This window comes from Paramisgurnus dabryanus, chromosome 21 (genome assembly GCF_030506205.2).
Source record: "Paramisgurnus dabryanus chromosome 21, PD_genome_1.1, whole genome shotgun sequence".
In the NCBI taxonomy this organism is placed as follows: Eukaryota; Metazoa; Chordata; class Actinopteri; order Cypriniformes; family Cobitidae; genus Paramisgurnus; species Paramisgurnus dabryanus.
This window is the reverse complement of record NC_133357.1, coordinates 734,744-757,001: the sequence shown is the minus strand read 5'-3', so window position 1 is coordinate 757,001 and position 22,258 is coordinate 734,744. Positions and strand designations below refer to the sequence as shown.

General features: G+C 39.6%; 1 protein-coding gene across 1 annotated transcript in view; it reads left to right on the top strand.

Moving 5' to 3' along the window:
* The window catches only part of plxna2 (plexin A2), a 246,623-nt gene that overhangs the window by 120,276 nt on the left and 104,089 nt on the right, over positions 1-22,258 (top strand). Inside the window, exon 5 of the mRNA XM_065285403.2 lies at positions 15,171-15,271. Coding sequence (XP_065141475.1) covers positions 15,171-15,271 — 101 coding nt within the window. The remainder of the gene's footprint in view (positions 1-15,170; positions 15,272-22,258) is intronic.

Here is a 22,258-nt window from a genome sequence, read left to right as displayed (position 1 = left end):
TTGACCCCTGCTTTTCTTCCCCGAGCACCTCTGCGGAGTTAGCTGCCAGTCTTGGCCGGGTCCAAGGCGATGCCCGCCCCGCAGCACAGCGGTTGCCAGATCTGCATATGCTCTTTGTCTGGCTTGCTAATGGGTCAGATGCGACTGTAAACACCCTGCACTGCGTGATGTGATTGTTTTGCTGAGCTGCGCAGCGGTAATGACGGGTTCGGCCTTTTTGGGGACAGCATATGTGTCTGTCCTATCCGTCTTTCCGTGGCTTTACTGAAAGTATTGAGGTAGTGACTCTGTCTGGCCTTGTGAGAAGATCATATTGAGAGAGCTGTCAGCATGCAGTGATAGATCTATTTGTGTACAGTGAGCAAATGACACAACAAACCTCTTGTTTATAGCCTTTGATATATTAATAAACACACATGTGGTATCAAGCTCACTTAATAAAGCCCAGTTCCTCATAGTCAGGTTTTCCATTTTCATGCACTCAATGACCTCCTCTCTAGATGTTATTGGTAGATGCATTGTCTTCAATTATACACATTCATGCGTTATCTTCACAGTGGTAATAGTAATTCAGTAAGAGTATGGATGGATCTCAGTCTCAAACGGGTGGGCAGTGGGACCGTGGGATAAATGACAGAGATAGTGAATGTGTTTACATACACAGTCTTACGCCGATTACCATATTTTTCGGACTTTAAGTCGTACTTTTTTCATAGTTTGGCGGGTCCTGGTACGTCGTGAGGTGCGACTTATACGTCAAAATTATTTCATATGAACCAAGAGAAACCATTATCGTCTACAGCCGCGAGAGTCCGCTCTATGCTGTTCCTTTATTTATGTAATTCAATGGATTCAGTGATGCGGAATGACTTTGGGACCTTTTTGAGCTTGATTTGGCTTGTCGTGTTAATTTAGCCTATTCAGCCTCCCAGGTATGTTCTGTATGCTATTGTGTATCATGTAAATAACTGGTAATGTTACTTTAACATGCACGGACACCTATTCAGCCTGCTGTTCGCTGCTATTGTTTAGTTGAATAACTTGCCTTTCCAGATTAAATTTCTGTTCTTTGGCTTGGATTTTGTCAAATCATTTTCTTAATAAACACAACGTATAGTCCAGTGCGATTTATATGTTTCAAAACGCATTTTGGACTGATGCAATTTATTCTCCAGAGCGACTTATAGTTCGGAAAATACGGTATGCTTAATAAACTGATAATGTGCGGGGTCATGTAAATGCGTAAAACTGTTTTTCTTTTATCATGGTAAGCCCATAAATAGCGTAAACGGACAGTTTTTTGATCATTAACCTTAACCGGCTTTCTCGCCGTTTTGTTCATGTGCGCATGTCTCCGGGAGTGTAAGATAAACGTCACACGCGAAAGTAAGCATAAAGTAATGCATAAAACTCTGCGCTTGACTCAAGCAGTTGACAGAGAAACTGCGAAAATAAAAGCTCATGTTACATTTACAGGTTCAGCACACATAAGAAAAGATACAACAATATGGCTTAACACAGATTTCTCGCCGGCTTTTTGAACAATTATATGTACTATAGGCGGTGACGTCACTGCCTGCGAGAAACCTGACAAATCTCCAAATCCCATGCTAACACAGTTTTCTGCATAGCTGGTTTATTGATTTGCATGTAAACGCATCGGTTTTCTTATCGGTTTAGAGACCAGTGTGCCGACTTGCTGGGATATGGCTTTAATAGCGATGGCCATTGTGTCGTAATAAATGTTGAAATTCACGTAGATTAAGATTAATAAATGCTGAAGACGTATTTTTGTTAGCTAATGCATTAACGACTGTTAACAAATAAAACCTTAATGTAAAGTGTTACCATTTAAATATACATATTGTTGCTGCCCGATGAAACTCACGTATGTCCAAAATGGTTACTTTTCAGGTAGTAAAAAATACCGTATTTCTAAAGCTGTTGAAAGTAGCATTGTCATACTTGGTACGGCATCTTTACATGTAACCATATTCTTGCCAGTGTAATGATATAATCCACATTTGACCAAAATTGAGTTTAAGTGGACATACGTGCATATTTTACAGTAACGGTGGTTGATGCACGTTTTTACCGATCATTAATTAGAATGGCCAAGTCGCGTTTCATATTGACATATGAATACGCTCAGTTTATTAAATAGCCCAGGTCTTAGTTTATTAAATACGCTTAGTTTATTTAATATTAATTATAAATTTATTAAATGTTTCTTGCAAACTATGAAGGTGCAATGAATCAATACACTGACATGGTAATGCTAGACAGATACTTTGTTTGAACAGTCCTACCGTAATTTTGTCACTCCTAGACGTGCGTCTGGTGTCGGGGGGAAACGTTTACCTTGATGAAGTAAAGTCATTGTCTCACCAGACTATGTTTATTCGGCTATCCAGTGCTGAGCTTCGATGAAACTTCACGAGACCGGCGAGATTCTTCCACAGGGCGGGAGATGCGCGGCGTGATTGACAGCTTTGACACCAAATGGATATACGTGAAAATCAGATGACATGATTTCACAACTTTTCATTGGCCATTTAGATATGTGAAGCATACTGTATATGGAAATGATCCGTCGAAAAATCCCAAAATCGGCAAAATGGACATACGTGGTTTTCATCGGACAGCGACGATATATATATCAAATGACAGGCCATATGAGACCTACAGTAAAAAAAAGAACCACATTTGGTAATGCCGATATGATAAGAGCGCAAACAACCTTAAGGTGTTTGATTGTATATCCATCCAATCCAAAATAAAGAGCCGTATATGCCTATCAATGCTAGATGGATGGAGAAAATGAGATCCGTAGACAGTCGAAGCTCATTATGGGAATATTTTTGTAGCTTTCTCGTAGACAGAGGCGGAGAAGGAGACTGTCAGAGTGGCTGGATTAAATGAGGCGAATGGAACTGCGTGTTTTTCCTTCGCTGTTTCCTCCACAAAATGAGCACCTATTATTTCCTAGTGGCGCTTCGGAGTTCCTCGGGTAGAACTTATTTACCTCCTCATCCTGGAGGAGGGAAAGAAATTGGGACATCATATCACCATCTCTATCACATCACCATCCCAGCATCTCACGATCCGCCGAGTGAATCGAAGGATGGGGAGTCAGTCGCGTCCATGCGGTTCTGCTAAATTAGTTTTTCACAGGTCCGCAATAGGGCCGATGGCTGAACGGAAGAGGCTTTGTTTATAACATGACTGGTACCAGACGGGGCCACCTGAGCCCTTCCCTGAATTTCCCCTTTTTCCCCAAACCCGACCAGCCAATCGCTGCAGGCGTACGCGTGCGGAGCAGCCAAGAAAGCAGTGGGGTGCAGCCAAGCTCGCCATCTGTATATACACATGCATGCAACGCACAAACACACGCACCAGAGACTTCCACAAGTGTGGAGGGGGGCAACAGGCAGACAAAAGAACTCAACACGCACAGTTTTTTTTTTTTTTGGTTTATGCTGAAGTGAGGAATTTTAATGCTTTTCGTCGTTCAGAACAAAAGAAGCGCTCGTGCTGATGTTCACAGGCTCTGATTTCACGTAATCAAACCTGGATTATTATGCATCCCCGGGGTCAAAGAAGCCCACTGTCTGGCTGCTTTCTTCCAATCAATAAGCCCCCTATCATCTTCCCCGCTGATGTAGACCACCGTTCGCACGTGCTAGAGAGGTGGAGCTCCCAGCCTGTTGCTCTGAGGGTTGAATTATTCACCCTTCAGACAGCAGCTCAGCCTCTGTCTGGTGTCAGATCGAACTGAATTATCAGTTTAGAGACTGGGATCTGGCTGTAATAGCGGTCGCCATTGTGTCGTAATAAAACCTCTCCATCTTTGTCTGATGTAATTAAGCATCTGCTATTTTCCAGAGTGCGCTAACACCATTATTTATGATTGCAAAACTATCTGTGCCCTCATATGGACAGCAAAGCAGGCATATGGTTTGAAAAATTACGTTTAAGGGTCTCATCAGTTAGCTTTTCTGACAGTTGTATTTTGACCGGGACCACTGGCTCAAGCCTCCTACCTAGAGACTCATAGAAAAGTTCAAGACCTATACCCGCCTAGCACATTTTAAAGGAAGTGTCAAGGTCTAATTGACAGGCTGACGGACAGACAGGTTACAGGGCTTTACCGCGGCCTCCCCAAGGGGGCTCAGAGCTCGGCCGGCAGCTGCGCCCGGGTGCCGCGGTCCTGAAAGAGCCAAACGCTGGCTTTTTCTCATTAGTGTCACAGTATGTGGATTCGATAGTTGTCAGGTGAGGCAGCGTGGATCACCATTTTGTCAACTCTGACAGAGATTTTGTACATATACCTGTGCGAGTCGTGAAATATGGTTGAATAATGCAGAAAACACACAGAGGCGGCCGGCTCCCCTCCCTCCTCCTCAGGCCCAACACGAGGGCTTCGGTCATACATTATTGATGTACTCGCTCTTTATTGACTAGCTGCAGTTTTTCAGGTTTGTATCTCAGGTCTGGTCTACGGTATCGCTATATAATTCCACTTTCTTTGTCTCTCTGACCCTTTAACCGCCCATATGCGTTTCCACAGAAATTTGCCTTTATTCTTTGTAAATGTGCCCAGCCTGATCTCACATGAATCTGTACGTATTTCACGATTCTAATTCGTATGCATTCTCACGAAGTGAATAGTACAACAATGTATGATAAAAAAATTATAATAAAACCCCACCCCTATTCCTCCCCTAACCCCAGCGTCACAGAGGGAAAGCAAATTGTAAAAAAATGTGGTTGTACTAATTAAAACGAATTTGTCATCTTCTAAAACGTACGAGATTGCGTTGGTTTGTTGTGTCTGTGAAATGTCATGGATGATGCATTCATACATTTTTGCAAGCATTTGTGAATTCTGTTTTTGTGAACAATGACACATTCTCTCATTTTTACTAGATGTGTGATACTTAATTCTTGCTCTTGGTTCAAGCACCCCAAACATAGTTTCTATAAATATGGACGTAATGTCCATGACATCACCCTTAGGTTTCTGAAGAGCATTTTTGAAGCCCAAAGTTGGCGAAGCCCAAAGTTGGTATCTTGGCAGCGCGTCACTCGTGGATAACCGGAAATGGAGAAAGGGGGGAACGTGGGTGCAATTCACCTGTCACTCAAGTGTCCACGCCCCTTAAGTTTGCAAAACTTTAAGGCTTAATATCATTTAAACAGAAGAGTTATAAAAAAATTAACCCCCCTCACAGTTGTTATAAGGGGCAAAATTAGCTATATTCACCAAAATCACTTTTTTACCAGGCTGTAACCATATTTATTTCTGCTGTAAAGACTTTTTTAGGATGTCAAATACATCTTTGGTCTCCCCAGAGTATGTGTGTGAAGTTTTAGCTCAAAATATCACATAGATAATTTGTCATCGCTTGTTAAAATTGCCACTTGGTATGTGTCAGAAAAAATGTGTCGTTTTTGGGTGTGTCCTTTAAAATGCAAATGAGATGATCTGAACTAAATGGCAGTGTCATGGTTGGATAGTGCAGATTAAGGGGCGATATTATCCCCTTCTGACATCATAAGGGGAGCCAAATTCCAATAAACAATTTTTTCAACATGCTTGCAGAGAATAGTTCACCAAAACTAAGTTAAGATGTTGATCTTTTTCACATTTTCTAGGTTGATAAAAGCACTGGAGACAAAATTATAGCATTTAAACATGGAAAAAGTCAGATTTTCTTTAACATGGGGGTCTATGGGATTGACTCCCTTTTGGATTCAGTCTCTAGCGACATGTCGATGAATTGCAGTTTAAGTCACTACGGTGTTAGCTTCAGGAGAGAGACCGGAAGGTTGCCCATTGATCTAAAGGCTTAACTAATGTGTTTTGGGGGCTCTTTTTGTCTACCACTAGAAAGACATGTGTCTTTTTAATATAATATTGGAGATGCTATTGTTGCAAAAGTTTAAACACATTTTAATGTCAAGTACTACATTTGTGGAATGCTATTGATCACAATCAACAATACATGTGGATAATTCCTCTGTGTGTGTAAAAAGAGAAAATGCATTTACAACGGAAACCTTTTAGACAGTTGGATGTAAGGCTCATGTTTTTGTTAAAGCACTTACATGAATTATTCAGTAAACTTGTTTGTTACTTGAGCTGTAGTGTTTTTTAAATCGCCCTTCGTCGGCGCAGGAATTTTTGTTTGTATATTTCTGGTGATCTATTTCTCCCTTGTGACTTCAGCCACAGTCCCTGTCCCATTATACATGGTTATGTTCATGCCTGTACGTTCCTTGAGATTCATCATGGCTGTGGCTCTCTAAAGCTTTTTATAGCGCTCTTGAATAAATCCTTTGGTACTGAAGCGTGCGTTAAGGCCAAATCCGTTACACAAATAGCTCTGATAGGTAAGAAACGATTCGCTGTGGAAGATCTGAGCTCTGTTCAAACATGGAGGTTAAAGCCCTCACATTTCATCGGAAACACAATCAGACATGATGCTTCACTCAGAAATCTCCATTGATTTTCGGTTAGGAGCCATGTGATGCTTTTTGAAGTCGGTTTTGTTCCGGAAACGGCGCGCTAATGTTTTCTCTGATCGGACAGTTAGCTCACTTTCCGTGTTTTATTGCCATGTAAAATTGTTGGCTAGCTGCGAGCTTGTCTAATTTTGATTTATGCATATTGTTCCGGCAGACAGTAAAAAGTCCATATGACATTTAAGATCTGAGCGGAAAGGGATTTCAAAGGTCAGCCAATAACCAAAGCTGCTGTGCCTTTGCTTTTAATATAGTTCCTAATCAGTCCAGTTGTGCTGGGTCTATACAGTATTTCATTTATCAAACTAGGCTTTATTTGAAGACGCAGAGGGATAAGGGGTGCTTGCCTATGCAAAATTGCTGCCATGATGCTAAGGTTGTCAGAAATTTCCTGTAGCACAATTTGTACTAATAAATACTGATAAAACAACATAAAAATATCCAAATATGTACCATTTAGGTACATATATGTATCTTGTTATCAATATGTACCTCTGATGTACTAATATGAACTTGTTAGGTACAAAGGTGTGCTTTTTTGAAAGAGTGCTGTCTCAGAGACAGCTATAGGGACCTTTTTTGACCATTTCTTCTGACAGTGTCTCTCTCTCTGCCTCTCTCTCATCCCATCATTCAGTTTCAGAACATTGGACTCTCGCTGAGAGCCTCCTCACGCAATCAGGAATCCTTTGATTGAGTTTTCAACCCCCACACACACTCATTCACTTCTAGTGCACGCTGAAGATATTCGAGCAAATAGAGCTGGCAGAGTAGAGCAAACACTAGGGATTGCGTTTGTGTGTCTCCTAACTTGTGTGCGAGTTGGTGAGTGTGTTTGTGCATTTGTTTACATGTCATTTATTTCACTCATAAATGGGTGATTCTAACATTATCCAGATTTAGAAGGTGTCCATCATCAGAATTTTTAAAAAGTAGTCGAAGGCAATTTTTTTGCACATATAAGATTGAGGTCTGAACTTACTATAACCATTATTTTTAGAGGATTGAAAAAATATTTCCTATAGAATTATTTACATTTTTTAGATTATCATTATCAAAAATTATCATTACCGAAACATGATATTACATTAAATATATGCATTTACAAACTCATGTTTTGGTCATGAGAACTAAAAAGTTGTTTAGGTACTATGACAAACTAAATTTCAACTTTTATCTGGAGAGAAAAAATAAGAACTGCTTAACTGGTAGCCATCTTGAGTGTCACAGTCAATTATGTCCCTTCCAACATTTTTTTTTTTTTTTTGGAAAAGTGTTAGTTCCTTCAGGGCTTAAGCAATGATTGAAAATTGTTGCGGAGGATGAGAAAATTGGTCTTGGACACATTTATATTCCTTATTATTGTCTCTACATTTACCAATGATCACCAAATACCACATGTTTCTTTACTGTAAATGTTTATAGTATAACATGCACTGAAGCTTTTAATTTTTAGATTTTTTATTATAAATATTTCCATGTCAAAGAACCCAAATCCAGTCATGGACACGTTGCGGTAATGAAAATTTTCCCCTTAAATGAGGAAAAAACAACAAGATTGGTTTGTATGATGTCATTTGAAATCAGGTGCAAAATAGGACATGAAGAGATGTTTGTAACTGTATGTTTCTTATTTTGATAGCATTTACTTTTTTATCAAAATGTTTCATGACACCTCATAAGTCTAATTTTGTGACAATCACCCAAACGCATTCTCTGATAGAAGAGACTTCAGAGAAAATGAGTGTGCATGGTAGCTGAAAGGTTGTGGGTTCGAACCCCAGGAACACACATATTAATAAAATATATAGATTAATTGCACCATAAATCACTTTTGATTAAAGCATAATGTCTCTGCTTGGATTTTGGGTCAGATTAGACTTTCTTATGGTTAAGATTTTGGGTAAAAAATATGATTTGCTTTGTCTATAAACAATAGTAGATGGAAAGTCCCCATCCCATGTATATTTGTGTGTGTGCCTGTATTTCATGGTGCAAACTGCTAAACTATCGGAAATGTTTTTATGATAAGTTCATATCCTGTGTGTATTCGGCAATGTAGGTGGATAATGAATGATACAGATGTGCACGCATATATATACGCTCAAACATGCAACGGTTTGTGGATACTCGGTGAACAGCGATAGATTTATGTGTCAGTGAGATTATTGCATTGTGTGTGTGCGCGTGTGTGTGTGTGTGAGGACGTGATCGATGGCTCTCATTGCTGTGGGTGAGGAGCTCAGTAGCTAACATTAAAAATGAATGCACATGTGTGTGTGTGTGTGTGTGTGTGTGTTGGTGGCAGCGTTTCCCAGAGGTACCAGCTGTTTACGGCTCACTCCAGGAGCGGCATAAGGGGTCAATGAATGCCTGGACTGGTAGCTATGGCAACCGTGATGTGGATCTCGAGAATGTTTCGAGTGTTAATTCCTTGGAAGCGGCGGAATGAGGGTCGGAAGCTTGTCATGTCACATCTGGTTAGTTGGATGTGAATGTCGGGTTAAAAAAAACTATGGTGTACATATCACATGATTTATTCTGATCTTTATGGGCATTTATGGACCAGACGGTCAAAAGTGGCTAAACGTAAGTCCAGAATTACCTGTGTGCACTCTTTAGAAACATTAGGACCTCTCCATCACTGGACGCTTTTAGATCTAGTCATATTTTTTTATTCCTAAGTGATGCCATATATACCTATAAAGCACTTCGGATCAACTACGGTTATGTAAAACTATAAAGTTACTCTTTGTTGTCCACCTAACACTTCCCTTTCTTACTTTCCAGTTTCACTTCTTCAACATTTACATCAGCCACCACATGTCTCGCTCATTCCCTCGCTCTTGTATTCAGACAGGTGCCCGTGGCATTGCGAGCTAATGCGAAGATTTTTTTCCTCCAGGTCCAGAAACAGCTCCCAGCTCTCCCTGCATGCTGTATATCCTCCATATCAATCTCTTAAGCCCATCCACAGGTCTGGAATCAGTCTTTCCATTGTAATTATAACATCAGAGGTCAGGAACTACATCAGTATACATTATTTATTTTGTACCAGAGGCTCCCATCTTAGGGAATCTTGTTTGCGAATGAATGCACGTCAGTCTTCTCTTTTCGCAAATGTCCTGTCTCCAGGCGCTCTTTTGGCTAGCTTGAGAGCGAGCGGAGAATATCGAAATCAAGCCAGATAGAGATTAGCAGATCGCATCATGAAAGCATTGGAAGAATTACAGAGCTCAAGAAGAAATTAGAAGTTGGCAAAGCCCCGTCCTACCATGAGTTTGGCCTGAACCCAGAATTCTCACGCTAATCTAACTACAGTTGTCATTTAAGCCAAGTGGCTGTTATTAATACGTTAAGTTCACAAGTGCAAATGGAGATTATTGGTCGTATGGACATTTTAATGTGTATGGCGAACTACTCTTCAAGATGTAGGATCTCATATAAGACTTTGTTTAGAATGATGATGCTTTATTGGTGGATAGAGATTTTAATGTGGATACACTCAAAAAAAAAAATGCTGGGTTATTTTCAACTCAACATGTTGGGTTATTGGGTAAAAAGGGGACAAACCTAACCGTTGGGTTTTAATTTAGCCCTTGCTGGATTGTTTCAATCCAAAATGCTGGGTTGTTTTAACCCATTGTTGGGTCAACTGCCTGAACGGCTTGAAAATAACCCAGCAATTTTTTTTTTGAGTGTAGTTTTGTTTCATGTTCATAGCTCTTTGAAAATAGTTGTCACATTCTTGCACTTGTGACTGTGCTCAGTTTATATAGCATTATTTAAGGCTGTCAAAAGCGATTAATTGCATCTAAAATAAAAGTTTGTGTTTACATAACTTAATGTGTGTGTACTGTGTATAATTATTATTTATATATAAAACACACACATATTCATGTATATATTTAAGAAATATTATTTATTTTGGATGCAATTAATCGCGATTAATCTTTTGACAGCCCTATTTATTGATGATCTTCGAACATTTCATTGCTTTTTGACTGAGAAGACGCTATTTGTATTGTTTGTATAATACTTGTGTATTTATTTTATTTGTTAAAGAAGTGAGATTATTACTTTTGATGAATCTGTTTTTTAAAGGGGTCATATTATGAGATTTAAAAAAAATGTAAAATAAATATTTGGTGTCCCCAGGGTGCGTATGCAAAGTTTTAGCTCAAAATACCCCACAGATATTTAATTAAAGCAATGTTAAAATTGCCACTTTGTAGGTCAGACATAACAGGCGAAATCTGAACGACCTAATATTTCACATGGCTTACCAAAACAAAGTTACTGGATTGTTCTTTTTCAGGTTTTCTAGGTTTATAGAAGCACTGGGAACCCAATTATAGCACTTAAGCATCGAAAAATTCACGCTATGACCCCTTAAAGCTGCAATTTGTGACTTTGGCCTCTTTATCGCCATCTCTGTTTAAAAACTAAAATTGCAGGATACTTTATGCACTTATCTTAACTTTTGTTGATAAACAACTAACATTTTCTGGAAAATCTATCCTGACAGCTTAAATTATAAATAATTATTATAAGCTTACTGTAAAACTGAAAGTATAGATGCGTTTTACATGTACGCAAGGGTTCGCATAAAGTGCACGTGACATTGCCAAATTTGGGAAACCTTGTGTACATTAGACGGGTATTTCATGCATGTGTGTACAATGCGGTATGTAGGCCATGAGAGGTATTGCAAATTTTTGCAATGCACATTTATTAAACGTCATTTTAGTTCATCCAAAAGATGTTCTAAACCTGTATACATTTTTTTTTCATGATGAACACATAAGAAGATATTTGGATAAATGATGATAAGCACACAGCTATGGTAACCATTGATTTGCATAGTAGGAAAAACAAATATAGAAGTATTGTGAGAAACGATGAAGAAGATATTTTAATAATTGATTGTAAGCACACTTTGGGCCCTATCTTGCACCCAGCGCAATTGACTTTGTCAGTGACGCATGTATCATTCGTATTTTGCGCCGGCGCACAGCAGGGTTTTTCCCTCCACAGATGCACGTCAGCAAACTAGGGAATGAACTTGCGCTCCCTGGGCGGTTCAGCGCAAAAAGGAGGCGTGTTGCGGCGCAAACCATCTCTTATGCTATTTTGCAGTTTCAAAAAACAATTGCGCTACTAACCAAAAAAAACTAGTCTAAAGTCAGTGGCGCGTTGCGCGTGGTTCATTATGCTATTTTAAGGGCGCATGCTTGACCATAATGTATAGCGTGCACAACGCGCATACACTTTGCTTATCTAATCTACACAGATGCAACAGTTATTTTTGCAAATCATAAATTGTTACACTTAAAAATATTAATACACGAGATAAGGGGAATCATAGTGGTGAGCATTGTGGTGATAGTTTTTATTTATTCTCATGCAAATAACGATTAAAATATTTTCATAACTTTGTTGTGTGGCTGTATTACGTTTATTTTATGTAAATAATAGTTAAAATGTTTTCATAAGAAACCTTAATGTATATGAACTTGATTTGTAAGAGTACTTTGGGGTTGGACCTTGCTTGCGTTTCTTGGGTCCGATTTCAAAGCCCCCAAACCCTTTCAGCGGTGAGGGTGGACGCAGCGATGTCCTCTGCTGGCGTCAAGTCCTGAGGCAGATCCACCTCCCGTTACACGGCGTGCCCGATTTATGCTGGCAAGCGTGGGATTCCCCCGTACAAGGACGTCGGTCTCCTCGGCTGTGAACCGCTCCTGGCGTGCGCCTGGTAAATCCGTCATAATAATAGCAACCCGCCATGGAACTTGCGCCCTTGCGTTTAAAGGGAATGTTGGCTAGCGTTCTGATTGGTTTATTTGACGTTACGCCCAAACCACACCTATGAATAATGAACCTACTTCAGACCAACCCCTTATTGATTTGCGCCCGGCGCAAGAGTTATTTCTCACGCCGGGAAAATAGCAACAGCGCCCAAGATCCGCCCACAAACTCACTTGCGCGTTGCGCTTCGCACTTGCGTTTCAGATCGTTAAAATAGAGCCCTTTATGTTTATGGTACCCATTGAATTCCATTGTATTTTTTTCCTACTATGGAAGTCAATGGTCACTGTTTGCTTACCGTCATTTATCAAAATATCTTCTTTTGTGTTCATCAAAAAAAAAAAAAAAAATGCATACAGGTTTAGAACAACATGAGGATGAGAACATATGACAGAATTTTTATTTTTGGGTGAACTATCTCTTTAAGTTTATGTACTTGCTAAAATTGTGTGAATTGGCGCCCATTTCTACATTTTGTAGCAAACTTCAGCCTTAATGCTGTAACATCAAAACGCATATGAACCGGTATACAAACTCATACACACACAAGCGCATACACACAATCCCAGGCTGCTTTCAATAAGAGAACAGACCTCATTGTGTTTCCCGCTGTGATGAGTGACTGAAGCATGTGCTGGTCAACAGCTGCTCGAAGCCCCCATAACACCTTTATTCATCCCACTTTTTCTCTTTCGAATTCTCTCTATCAATCTCTCTGCCTCTATTTCGTCCTCAGATATAGTCCTGCAGTGTGCGCAGACAGTGACGTGCACCTGCGGCAGCTGTGTCGCCCCGCGGGGCAGCTGTCCTCTCCCTGTTCCCTTCCCTAAGCGCTCAATGCGACCACAGATCTGTCAGCGGTACCTCAAGGGAAACTACAGACTCAGTGGACCTCAATCAGGCTGTATGGGAAACATAGGGTGGACATCATCACTATGACTTTTGCTCGAATCAGCAGATAAGGGAAAGTATTCTAGTATTATCATAGAGACTTTTAGAAAAACGAAAATATAAAAGTCTACAGTAGTTATGTCCCTCATAATCACTTCAAAATAAGGCATCTGGTAGGACACAGCATCGTCTGGCATCATTAAGTTTACCATTGTTGGTTTGTGAGTCGGTGTTGTGCAACATTGAGATATAATGCCCGCTGGCGTTGCTTTGTAGGCAGAGCCCCTGGTGGGCTTGTTTGTCATCGGTCCAGGCGGCAGCACTGATGTGCTGGACTCATTACTTCTGACCACCTGTTTGTCCTGCACCAAATAGAGAGAGGAGGGGGTGAAAATTAAAAAAGCGAATAAGGCGTGAAGTCACACTGGTATGTATAAACAACGAGAAACACAACTGCACCATCATGAATAATCCACCAATGCATGTGTCGTATAAGAAACAGTGCGGCTGGTAGCACGAGGTTGAATGCGCCTTTGTTTGCAAGCCGTGTGTCACGGGGACAGGTGGATTGTCAGACCCCGCCGCTCACACAATAATGACATTTAACACGGCCATACAAAGCGCACACACATGCAGCGGGAGTCCCGCGTGTCGCTCCTCCCAGCTCACTAACCACACACTGTGTGCCCACTCATCCGTCTTAAAACTGTCTCTCGCTTCATCTTAACCTCTGACCCCTCCACCAATGTCAGAATAAAGGCGCACAATCAAACGTCAAAAAGCTGAATGCTGTTCATGAATTCTGATAAAACCGAATTTATTAAACTGTAAAACCACATCAAATATATTGCTAAGCACAGTGGCCCAAAATGAAAAATAAAATTTTTTTTTTTTGCACATACAACTGTACTGCCTCTGTTTGTGTGTTACGCTAATGGGATGCATGTGCCCCCCTAAAAATCCCTGCGGCAACAAGAGCACAGATCACGAGCTACAACCCTGGCAATGAAAGCGAACGCCTGGAAATAAATGAATAGATAAAAGTGATATCACAAACACAGAGCTGTGGCCCGGTCATCGCAGTAGTGCTATCCCAGCATGCCAAGTGGGCAGCAGAAGGACGTGCGAGTGGAGTAGAGAGGGGCATTTTGGGTCAGCAACCAAAACAACGCATGTCTGGTTAGCACTATCCTCCGAGGCATTGCTGGATTAAATGTGTGTATTAGATTATATGCCAATGAAATTTGCTCGCTTTTATTTGACACTTACGGGAAATTTTACGGAGAATTTCCGGTCTGTTTGATTGTTCCATAGGGATCTTCAAATCTTATAGTCAGATATTGTGTTTTTTTGTAGATGTTTGTGGCTGAATTGTGTTTCGTCCACACGTACTGTAGCTGGACAGGTGCAATGGGGTACTCAAAAGACCTGTGTAGCCCCCCGCACCTGTCCAGTAGCACAGCTGCTTCTATCCTGTTTACACACACACACACACACACACACACACACACACAAACACCGACGGTACAGGTTTTACAATCAGTCTGCACTCATGTTTGTCTTTGATTTATCTCTTTCAAAGGAAACACGTGTACGCATTAACATGCAGTTGTTCTTGTTTGCTTCTATACTGTCACCTGCTTGAAAATATCAATGGTTGCGCAGATACTTTATGATGGCAAGGACCCCCAAATATGATGATTGATATATTTTTGATATAAAATTGATATATTGTTTGCAAACGTATAATAATTGTCTACCCAGTAAACTTTTAAAAACAAATTTTATTTAGAAAGGACACCATAGGTCTCCGGTCCCCAATTGATAAATGCCAAGAGTCTCTCTGGCCTCTCTGTGAACAAAAACCTTCTCATCAAATGCTTAGCTAGTCTAATATGTATTCATTTGTTAAATGAGTTTCTGTTTCTGTATGTGTTGTGCAGGTGACCCGTGTACCGATCGAGTCCTGTGAGCAGTACGGCACGTGTGGAGAGTGTCTGAGTTCTGGAGATCCACACTGTGGCTGGTGTGTGCTGCATAACATGTAAGTCCCATCTTTACACACATTAGAAATGACAGTATGCAGTGTAAAACATGAGGTATATTACAAACAGCTGTATTCATTTAAATGCTGCATTCTCAGCTCTTTTTCCAATAATGTCAGTGAATGGTTTCAGGAGAGCCTGAGGGTTTAAGCTGTACTCTACTCATTATGCCTTCAAATGGCACAGATGATGTTTGCCCTCTGGTGGCAGACACATGCAACTGCGTCCACATCACATTCAATTCACAAAGCTTACATATTTTTCTCAAATGTTATTGCGAAACTGCTTTTAAATATTGAATTTAAAGCCCTAGAACGGCTGGCACGGACAGAATGTGGTGCCGTGCGGCCTTTTTTATGGGGTCTTTATTCGCTGTTGCCTTCTGTAAGGATAGCGGGGCTGTCATTACTCTAATAGTGGCCGACGTACCTCCCAGGAAATGTGCACTTTAAAGTAATTTACATGACTCCCAACAGGACAGGGACCAATAATTGTTGAAGTGTGCGGTATTTATTCAGCATGATGCTGGGCGCTCGCGTCTGAAAGTGTTGTTAGCGCGGCAGGATTAGTTTTCCTCAGCAGCCCTCTGGGGCTTTCTGCTGTATTAAAGCTCATGTTATACAGATGGTATTTGTTTCTGAAACATGGTATGCCGTGTACTACCTTACAAAAAGACAATGGTACAACTATAGATAGATAGATAGATAGATAGATAGATAGATAGATAGATAGATAGATAGATAGATAGATAGATAGATAGATAGTAAATGAATTCCCACCTAATTAATAATCACCTCTCAGTTTTTCTCTCACTCTAATTCTAGCTTCACACACATTTTGCTCATTTGTCACTTCTCACAGCCCCTGTGGAGTCCACCCTTCACATATGAAAACACAGCAAACAAAGAGATTTCTCACACGTTGCATTGTGACTTTCTTTAGCATTCACAAAAAATCTGTGGTTCTTCTCAATATCTCAGGACCTGCATCCACCTAAGTGTTTTTCCTTAGGCTAGCATATTTTTTTTTCAATTGTTTTCAATAGAAGTGCAGCGTTTTTAAAAATGCCGGCAGCTGGCTAATTGCAGAGCATTTGGCACCGAGTGCTCTGCATTTTTACCAGTAGGCAAGAATTAGGAAAAACGCTCACTTTTCACTTAAGGGGGTCGCACACCAGACGTGCAGCTCAGCGCCGCGCAGCGCAGTGCCGTTCTAAAAAAATCAAACACGTTGTTTTCTATGAGTATACGCACAGCGCCCCCGACAGGTGGCGTCTGTCCGCAGCTCCCAGCTATGACTCAGGAAGTTGCTCAAATCCCTGTCGCGCCACTCACATTCTTTAACATTAAATAACATCATATTTGTCCCAAATAATTAACGATTAACATTGGCTGCTAACGTATATTTTGCCTTTTGAAGTAGATGCTATCTGACTAAGCTCGCGCTATTTAATGTGCACTTCCAGTGTACGATACCTCCAAGTTGTCTTAGACATGACGCTGTGCAGCACGGTGCTAAATAAACCCTAGCAAGGTGCCTTTTTTGAAAGATTTTCTATGGACAGTAAGTGTTATGCGCACTGTTTATCCATGCCGAACGGCTCGCGTTTTGGTCGCCTACCACGGCTCACGTTTTTGAAGCGGCATAATTCGCGTTTTTTTTTTTTATTGTCGAACCGAATGAGGGGAGAGGCAGGGTTTCTGTTGCGGTGACAGAAGTTTACAGTTGCTTGAAAAAACCGGAGACTGCACTCACTCACTGTCTCCTGCGTGTTTGTGCACTTTTCACTTTCGATCAAGGTCAGAGCAAGCGCCCCCTTTTTAAAGTTACTGCTAATCTGACAGTTTCTGCAAAAGAGCGCTCACTCTTCAATATTTGATTGACAGGACAGCTGCCTTTTCCTAGCAAGATAAAAAGCCACGCCACACTGCTCTTTTTTAAAGTGACCAAAAAAAAGGCAGTGTGGTGCGCCTTGCGTTTCCAAATGTTTAAAATGTGTTTTGTGTGATCGGCCCCTTATAGGAGCGCCTGACATATTTAGATGCAATTTAAATGCTTCGGAGCAGGGTTTCCCAAACTTTTCATTTTGCAACCAACTAAAATAGATCCATCCCGGGACCTACAAACAGATTTTTAGATTGAAATATGAGGAAAACACCCATTTTATTATCTTTTGTAAGGGGCTGATCACACCAAAAGCGTTTATGGCAGTTGCAGGCGCCTTTTTTGAATGATTTTCTATGGGCAGGGAGCGCTTGCACGGCGCTTATGCGCGCCGAGCGCCTCGCGGTTTTTTGCCGCCAGCCGCAGCACGAGCTTTTGAAGAAGCGCAGAGAGCATTGAAGCGCCCGACGTCATTCACGTCTTTCCATTGTCCAATCGAATGAGGGGAGAAGTGGGCCTTATGTTTTGGTGAGGGAAGTTTACAGTTGCTTTGAAAAACCGCTTTTGACTCCACTCGCTCACTCTCTCCTGCGTGTTTGTGCACCTCTCACCCTCAAACAAGGTCAGAGCAAGCGCCCTCTTTTTAAAGTTTCTGCTAATATGACAGTTAACAGCAAAAGAGCGCTCACGCTTCAATATTTCATTAACAAGACAGCTGACTCGGTGGTTGCTTAGCAATATAAAAAGCCGTGTCACACTGCTCTTTTTTTTAAAAAAAGGCAGCCTTGCGTTTCCAAGCATTTAAAGCGTTTTATTTTTCTTTCATTTCATTCATGAAATGCGAGTTTAATTGCAATATTAAAATAACTTATCACATCAAAAGCATTGGCGTTTCTAGTCATTATTACTAAAGTTTTTGTGTCATTCACTGCAATAGCCAAGCAACTTTGGAGACCCACCATAGGGCCAAAGGACTCTTATTAAATCGTGTATAGGGTTCTTCAGTTGGGTATACTTATTGTGGGTTCTGTTTAAGCAGCAGTGCAAAATGTTTTTTTTTAAACCTACATATTTTAATATTACCAAGGTAATGGTTAAACTATGGCGGGGTGCCCAAACTTTATCTTACCAAGGCCCAAAAATCAAACTTGACTGAGGGCTGTGTGCCGAAAGTAAATGTTGCTGTGTTAAATTAAAATTAAAGTTGACCTAATTCTCCTAATTTATAATTTTCTAATATTTAAAAAATAATGGTAACTGTTGTAAAAAAAAAAGAAATCATTTTGCCCATCATTTCCTTTTGTTTGTGTGCCACTGCCTCGACCTCTCCATCATTAGCTTATAGTACATTGTTCATTGAGTTTCATGACGCATGCTATACACCTTCAAGTATGCATGTGTATATATATATATATATATATATATATATATATATATATATATATATATATATATATATATATATATATATATATAATTCTTTGCATTTAATTTTAATTTACATTTTTGTAATGTACAAATAAAACAAAAATGTTACATTCTCGAAAATGTTTAATTAGAAATATGAACATCTGCGTCAATGATGTTAATAATTTTTCCTTATCTCATGTTGCATCTCTGAACTATGGTATCCAATCTCTGATCTGATATCTTATTGGTCCCAAGTAGGGATGCTTAACGATTAATCGCGATTAATCTATAGCAGAATAAAAGTTTTTGTTTACATGATATATGTGTGTGAACTGAATATATTAAATTTGTATAAATAAATACAGACACATGCATGTATATATTTAAGAAATGTTTACATGTGTATATACATTTGTATATTTATGTATAATTTATATTATATATAAATATAAATACCTAATATATAAATATATTTTTTTCTTAAAATTATACATGCATGTGTGCATATTTATATATACATAATTATTATACACAGTTCACACACATATATGATGTAAACAAAGACTTTTATTCTGCTATAGATTAATCGCGATTAATCGTTAAGCATCCCTAGTCCCAAGCAATATTCAAGAGTGCTTTGTAATCTGTTGCTTTAATTGGAAAAGTCTTATATTTATGCATGGATAGTTCACTCAAAAATGAAAATTCTGTCATTATTTTCTTATCCTCACCTGTATGAGTTTCTTTATTCTTCAAAAGAAGATATTTTGTTAAATGATGGAAAGTATACAACTGCCTGTACCTGTTGACTTCCATATTATTTTCCTATGGAAGTCAATAGGTATCGTCAACTGTGTTTAGTTGAAAGGTGGTTGAATTAGTGTAATAAGTGTACCAGAGTTCTCTATTAATAATAGCCAAAGCTTTTACAGCAAACTACAGTACAGTATGTGACAAGCTTACCGTACGTGGCTCATGCCATGGCGTGCTGTTTATTCTTTGGTGTTTGTATTGAGCGCAGGTCTGTGTTTGTGTTAGATGTGATTGGTACCTCGTCTCTTGCTCTTCTAAATGAATTCCTAATTACATATTGATCTGCACTATGGATGGAAGTTGTTTCTGGTGTTTACAGATTCACAATGCACAGCTTTCAGTACAGGTTGTGTTTACGAATGAATTAGTTTGCAAAAATAGTTGGACAATATGGAGATGAGAGAGGGATTTACTTGGGTTTAGGGTTGTTTTATATCTAGGCTGTTTTTTCTGGTCTCCTCCTCAATTTGAATGATGTCTCAGATATTCTTATGTTCTTGTCTTATCTCTTTCTTCTCCTCTCTTTCCTGTTGCACTCTTTTCTGTTTTCTTCTCTCTTCTCCTGTCTTCCACTTTCCTGTTGTCTCTTCTGTTCTTTTTTTCCTTTCCTCTCCTCGCTCTCACACAGTTATATTGTAATAGAATAAAGTTTTATCACTCTGTTAAACTTCCCCTCCATCAGAGTTTTGTTCAATCATGCTGTCTCGCCACACACCTCGCGGGATGTGTTTTAGACGCCTGTAGGAAAGAAACAAAGGAAAACCTTCTCCTGTCATCTGTCTTCTCTTGTCAGGGTTGTATATATGTGAGAGAGAGAGAGAGAGAGAGAGAGAGCGTGAGTGTGTGTAAGGAGGAGAAAAGAGTGTAATTGCCTGTCTGGTGCACTGGGCTAAAGGCAGACGGTAGAGTAAAATCCAAAGGTTATTCCACCACTACCATTATACTCCCCTGTCTCTCTCTCTCTCGCTCTCTCTCTCTCTCTCTAACAAACAGGCATGACTGCTGTATGGGTTACACATTAAAAGCTATGTATTTAGCAAGCACCTGTAGTTTTTACATAAGTTAATTGAAGAGTTTTTTTAATATAGAAATATAACACGTTTCTTAGGTTTGTATGAGTGCACAACATAAACCTATCTCAGAAAAAGGAATGAGTATGGACGTGCACACACACACATTTCATTTTAATGAAAAAAGAGTAGAGCTTGGCCTCTAAGTACACACACTTACATGTACACACACATTATTTTGGCCGTCTCTGGGTGCCATGGCAACGAGCATCCTGAACGCACCCACCTCCTCCTCCAAAATCCTGCCCGGATTCGGCCGTTCGGAGGACGCGGTTCACTCAGACAAATGCACACCCACAATTTCTGATGCTGAAGTATGCGCGAGCCATCCCGGACATCTGAAAGCGCATTAAGTGTCATTTTTCCCTCGAGCATTAGGCATGTTAAAAAGACACACCAAATTGCAAGCCTACACGCTCTTTGTCAGAGAGCGAGAGAGAGAGAGACAGAGAGAGGCTGAGTCAAAAGCAAGTTGCAAGCTGAATGAACGTGGTATGAGAAGTAAAAATTTCAGCCCACAGATTTCTAGCAGTAGGTTGTTTGAAAGGCAGTGGTTTCTGTTTGTAAGCATAAATGCTTAATGAAACTGAAAAAAATATTTTTCTGTCTGTCATTGACTTAAGCTGAGTAAAAATATCGTGAGGGATGTAAATAGGTTTATTCTGGAGTAAAAAAAAGCCGTTTGTGGACCCCGTTCACTTCCATAGTAGGAAAAAAGAATACTATGGAAGTTATTTGGTAACAAACATTTCTCAAAATATCTTCCTTTGTGTTTATCAGAACAAAGAAATGTATACAGGTTTGTAACAACATGGGGGTGAGTAAATGATGACAGAATTTTCATTTTTGGGTGAACTGTCCCTTTAATAGTATTGAAAACATGAATGTTGATGACAGTAATGAAAGCATCTGATATATGTTATGACAGACTGGTCTGGAATCAGAGATTATACACTGTTCATTCTGGTTACTGGGGAAACTGGTAAGACTGTGATTGGTTAAGAGTGTTGTTGTAGTTTTTCAGGACCAAGGACAGCAGCTAACGTTGTATAGCAGCAATGATGCTGTTGCCTGTGTGAAAATCAATCACACATAAAACTTTTTTACCCCAAAATGAAAATGTCATTACTTATCCTTTTCCTTAGGGGTCGGCGATAAAGCAGGAGGTATGATAAACTGGTAGACATTTTAGATCATTTAGGTCTTAAAAGAAAGTAAACAGCAGAAAAAGATGTGGAGTGGTGTGTAACAAGAATTCTGAAAATTGTATGATATTAACGATTTTAATAACATAAAAACCTTTGAAAAAAAAAAAAACTTTACCATGATACATATTGTTATTATAATATAAAATGACAGGACATATATCAGGACAGTTTCCCGGACAGGGTTTAGATTAATTCAGGACTAGGCCTTAGTTATGTTAGGACATTTAAGTCGTTTTTTACAAACATACCTTACAGAAAACAGTACTGTTGTGCATCTTGAGACAAAATAATGGCATTTGATTTTACGCTTTGGGCAAAAGCGTCTGCTAAATTACTAAATATTTTAACGTTATGTCAGTGCAAGATTTTTTCTTCACGTTCTTTCTGTGTTTTTGAAACTTTGATTGTGTTAACAGTGTGCAATATAACATGTGTTCATGTTTCAAAAAAAAAAAAAACGTGGTATTTTTTACACAATTTACTTTTCACTGTCCTCAAAACGAGCTGATGTCTTCCTTGTTCTATGATGTCCCTCCTTCAGAAATACGTAACGAGTTCTGATTGTGTAGTTTGTTTAGTGTGTTGTGATTCGCTATCAGCT